Genomic DNA, 5,183 nt, shown 5'->3' on the forward strand with positions numbered 1-5,183 from the left:
ACTTAATCCAGACGGAGAACACATAGTGCGGTTTTAGCAAATCTCAACGCGAAACATCAGGAGTCATCCACCACAGTGTTTGTGTGCGCTCCACAGTAGTGAAGAGGAGAACCCCACAGATGTTGAGATCAGTACATGCATGCATCCCCCCGTCCTTTTTTTTTACCTGCAGCTAAAAGACAAGCACAGGGGCACAAATTAAAGCGAGGGGGGGCCCCCAGAAAAAGAGAGGTGGGGAGATAGAAAGTCCTCTTGAGCATGTTGATGTGATGGAATCTGTCGCATGATTTATTTAATCTTGTACTGTTTTTCTCTGACCGATTGAGATATGATGCAGCTTTATCTGATGGGAAATCACCTCAAATCTCCTCTCTCCCTCTCTCTCTCCTCCCTGTTCATCAAACTCTACTTACCTTCTGTTTCTCTCTCTCTCTCTTCTTTCTCCCCCTCCCTCTCCTAATTCTGACAGAGGAAATACCTGCACAATATCTCACGCACGCACGCATATCTTACCCCATCTCTCTGATCCCCGAGCCCAGCTCAGAGCAGAGGAGAGAGAAACAACCCATGCGAGAGAGAGAGAGAGGGGGGTGGGCCCCTTTTTCTTTGATTCGTCGAATCCTCATTAAACCACGAAGCCCCCTCCTCCTTCTGTATGAAATATAAGCAGAGGCTCTCTCTCTCTCTTACACGTTCCATTAATATACATATTACATATTGCCCTCACTTTGTTCCTCCTCTTTTGCTCTGTGCTCTGTGAGAGGGGCTCTTTTGTTTGCTGCTTGCCTCCGGTACTCACTGGTGACGTTCTTACTATACTCTTGTTTTTGCCATGTTTTTTTTGTTCCTTTTATAAATGGAATATTGCTGGCTGGTGCTTTAAATACTGTCTCCTTCTTCAAAATCCACCGCCCGCTCTCTCACTCTCCGTAGTCGTATAACCGTGAATGATCTGCCCTATATTGAGAGTTTGCGTTTGCTGCTTTTGATATATATCTCAGAGTGAAGATGATGGAGATCGGCTACGGACAGCAGCCTGAGAAGAACGAAGAGCAGCTGCCTCCAGGCTTCAGGTTCCACCCCACTGACGAGGAGCTCATCACTTACTACCTCCTCAAGAAAGTCCTCGACGGCTCTTTCACCGGCCGAGCCATCGCGGAGATCGACCTCAACAAGTGCGAGCCCTGGCAGCTCCCGGGTACCATTTTTTATTTTTTATATTGTTTTGCACCTTTTTTTAAAATCCCCCCCCTAGCTTTTTGGTCAGTCGCTTACGTTGCTCAACTCGCAGAGAAAGCGAAGATGGGGGAAAAGGAGTGGTACTTCTTCAGCTTGAGGGACAGAAAGTACCCTACAGGGCTGAGGACCAACAGAGCAACAGACGCCGGATACTGGAAGGCGACCGGCAAAGACCGAGAGATTTACAGCTCCAGGACCGGGTCCCTCGTGGGGATGAAGAAGACCCTGGTTTTCTACAGGGGGAGGGCTCCCAAAGGAGAGAAGACCAACTGGGTCATGCACGAGTACAGGCTCGAGGGCAAGTTTGCTTACCATTTCCTCTCTAGATCCTCCAAGGTAAAAATGATTTCTCTAAAGGGCACGGAGTTGATATTTTTTTTCCTTTTTATTTATTTATTTATTATGGTCATTTACTTTGGAGTGTCATCATTAACATCTTCCAGAGCTTCAAGCTTGTCTTTATCAACGAACGACTTCATCATTACTTTCTTTTCAGAATATTATTCTTTTGGCTCACCTTTTATATATGTCAGAGGCTTAAATACCAGAAAAGACCCCATAACTTTGAATGCTCGTGAGAGAAACCTCCGTAGCTTTGAAAATAATATCAGAAATTAACAACCCAATTAAGTCTAGGTGTTATCACGGCGTGTCTTTTAATATTTTATCAAGAACGCCCTCAACAAATCAGTCTCATTTTTCACATGGATGAAGAAAATGACACAAAACGTCTCATTTTTCTGTTAAAAATCTTGAGGGCTTGTTTGGATCGAGTGTAATGTGAGTACAGGGAATGTAGGGGATACGTTACCCTTGTTCGGAAAATTATTTGAGTTAGTTAATGAGAGAGAAGTTAAAGGGAATAGAAGGAATTTTTTTTTTAAAGATTTTGTTTAATTTCCGTCTAAATTGAGGTGTAAGCGAGGGAAGTTTGGGGAATGCGACTTTTAAAAATAAATTACACATACTTTTACTCCTCATATATTAAGATGAGATTCAAGGGATGAAATAACATGTCACCTATTTATGTAAATTTGCATATATATTTTTTTACTTTTTCTTTATTTTATTTAACTTTCTATACAGGGTGAAACAAGTTCATTTAAACTCTCTTTATTAATTTTTCAAGTAAGTTTTATATATTTCATTGCATTCCCTTAATTTAATCCATGTCCTTAAATTCCTCTCGCTAGGTGCTAATCCAAACAAGCCCTAAATGAAAGGTTTGCTTGTAATCTTTAAATTAAGGGGATTTTGAGATATTTGGAAGTTACTTTGGCTATCTTTTTTTATTTTATTTTGGGTCTTCCGATATTTCGTCTTGATTACACTTGAGGCCTACTCAAGTGGATGTTTTTAATCTGTGCAAGTGTTGTACACAAACTGCAGCTTCAGAACCTAATTCATGCTTTACCTAATTCATGATTTGAAGTAACCAATAGTACCTGCTATTCAAGTATATTTGTACAATGGAGATCTCTTGTCATAGATTTTCTCGAGAATGAGACATTAATTTATAGTATATTCCTCTCTAGATTAAGACTCTACATTAAAATCTGCTTTCATTTCTCTGCCCTAGTTTAATAATTACTTACTTTATATATTTAGGAGCTTTCTTTTTTTCTTTTTACCTTTTTTTTTGAAATTTGTATCTTTCCACTAGCTTTTGTTAATTTGTACTTTGCTTTAATTAATCAAATCGTTTTCTGTCTCTATGTGAGCTCTGGCTTGTTCCCTTTCGTATCGTCCTCACGTAAATTTGTCTCGCTCACAACTAATTTCAGTATTCTATATACGAATTGCTTAAATTGGGTACTCAAAAAAGGTTGTTAATTAAATTGTTCATGGAAGTACTTTGGCTTTGATTTTTTAGGGAAACAATTATTTGGAAAAAGTTTATTTTCCTATCATACTCTTAGAAAACACCATTATATATCATTTTAGGAAAAAAAAACTTACAAATATTGAGATGTAGAGTCTCATTTCAATAATTGAGTTGCAAATGGGTTCGAAAGCTCCGTTTTTGCAATTTAAAATTGGTAAAATTTGGTGAGATTTGACTGATTAGATTGGTCAGAAACTGATCGCAACTTTGTTTATTGAAACGAAGATTCCCATTCCGTCCAATTAGGGTATCACTTTGAAACCTTTCGGCTCTTTCGGTGAAACGAGCAATAAATTGTATTTTCTAAGAAAATTCCGGAACGAGATGAAAATGGGTTTTATTATGGTACTGAAATAGGTTTAAATTATTTTTTTAAGGAAAGGAACCTTAATTAGCCATTTTGTTTAGCTGTTCTCTGTAACAAGACGGAGATTTGTTGAAAATAATTCGGCTATATATATTCATGTTGGTGCACGTGTGCATGCATGTAGGACGAGTGGGTGGTGGCCCGTGTGTTCCAAAAGACGATCGGGTCGAAGAAGGCCTCGTCGCTCGCGCACGACCCGATCCGTCGTCGTCCGCCAGCCTCCCGCCACCTCCTCCGACTCCTCCATTGTGCGCTTCGAACAAGCAACTCCGACTGCCAGCAGCGCCGGCGCGTACCCTGCGTGCTTCTCCGCTGCCAGCCGGTCACGCTGGCTCCTCCTCGGGTCCCTGTCCAGATGCCCTCTCTCATTCTGCAAGAATGAGGCGGCGCGCGCAGGAGGCCTATGTTTCCGAACTGAAGTCCGCCTCCAGGAAACCTGCAGCTGCTTCTTTTTCTCGCCCGCCTTGCTGCAGCAGCGCCTCAGCCGCACCCAGGCAGGCATCATGCGTTGACCCCGTGCCCAGTGGGCGGCGGCGAGGCAGCTGAGGGCCGGCGGGTGGGATGGCTGGGTGTGGCCGCGCATGACCGGAAGAACGGAGGAGGGACTGAGCTGGACTGCCTCTGGGGAATCTGATGACGTGACGATGGATATTGCATCTGCATGCCCTAGTTACTAGTTATGATCGATATTAGTTCCTGTGGTAGTGTTTAATTAATTTAGTTTAGCTTCTGATGTATTATGTGTGTGTGGTTTGGTTATATGTAATGGTATCTGAAATGCTAATGAACATATGTTAATGAGAGTGCTGTAGTAATTAACTTGAAGGACCAAATGCAAGTACCCTCGTATTTGAAGAATCTATTACGACCTAATTTTGACGACTTTAACAATATCTACAAATCTTCTCTATTTTAAATGAACTAGAGCGATGCATCATGTACGTGGTGAGAAAATGGATGGAAGTAGAGAAATACAAGATCTAAGTGGGCACGTTTAGGTTTAAAAACTTAAAAAGAGATTTGAGATAATATCAAAATGTGAGGATTTTTTTTGAGGTCTGTTTCAGAACTGGGAACTTATGTGATTACGTAAGATAAAACGAAGCTATTATAATTAGATTAATTATGTATAATGGTTTATTTAAGTGTTCTCCGAATTCGCAATGTATTGATGATGACAAAAGATTAGCGAACAATTTAAGTGAACTGAATGATAGCTAAGCTAGATGTTATTTGAGAATTCGTGCACGGATCCAATGATTGATATCTTCTGATCGAGTACATATTTAATCTAATGCACCTCCTCTATATACCTTGTCTATAATAAACCTTTTTAAAATTAGTACCGCAAGTAATCGAAAATTCCTCCTGGGACATCTCAGTGATTCTGAATTAACCCCTCCAATCAAAAGTAACACTATTGAGAACCGAGAAATTAATTAATATGATTTGGGAAACGAAATAGCAATTTCAATAGTTTGATGGGATAACTTCACAAATATTTAAGATTGAAAGACCTAATATGCACACACACACACAAAAAAAAGAGAAAAAAAAAAGAAACATTTACCCAATGTAGATTGTTGGCATGGCAGAGGCAGGTTGGGTCTTGTCCCGGATCAGACGTGAAGCAGGGACGCAGAGCTGTTGTGCAACTGAAGCACTCAACCGCGTTTCACAGTAGCGGATTTC

The 5,183-nt window shown here is 40.7% G+C and overlaps 1 protein-coding gene across 1 annotated transcript; it reads left to right on the forward strand.

Annotated features, from left to right (window-relative positions):
* LOC109840779 (protein CUP-SHAPED COTYLEDON 2-like) lies at positions 414-3,873 on the forward strand. The gene is made up of 4 exons (XM_020409542.1): positions 414-801; positions 1,002-1,198; positions 1,292-1,575; positions 3,616-3,873. Exons 2-4 carry the CDS (start codon positions 1,009-1,011, stop codon positions 3,871-3,873), a joined length of 732 nt encoding a protein of 243 aa, XP_020265131.1. The 5' UTR covers positions 414-801; positions 1,002-1,008.

This window comes from Asparagus officinalis, chromosome 1 (assembly GCF_001876935.1).
Source record: "Asparagus officinalis chromosome 1, Aspof.V1, whole genome shotgun sequence".
Classification (NCBI taxonomy): Eukaryota; Viridiplantae; Streptophyta; class Magnoliopsida; order Asparagales; family Asparagaceae; genus Asparagus; species Asparagus officinalis.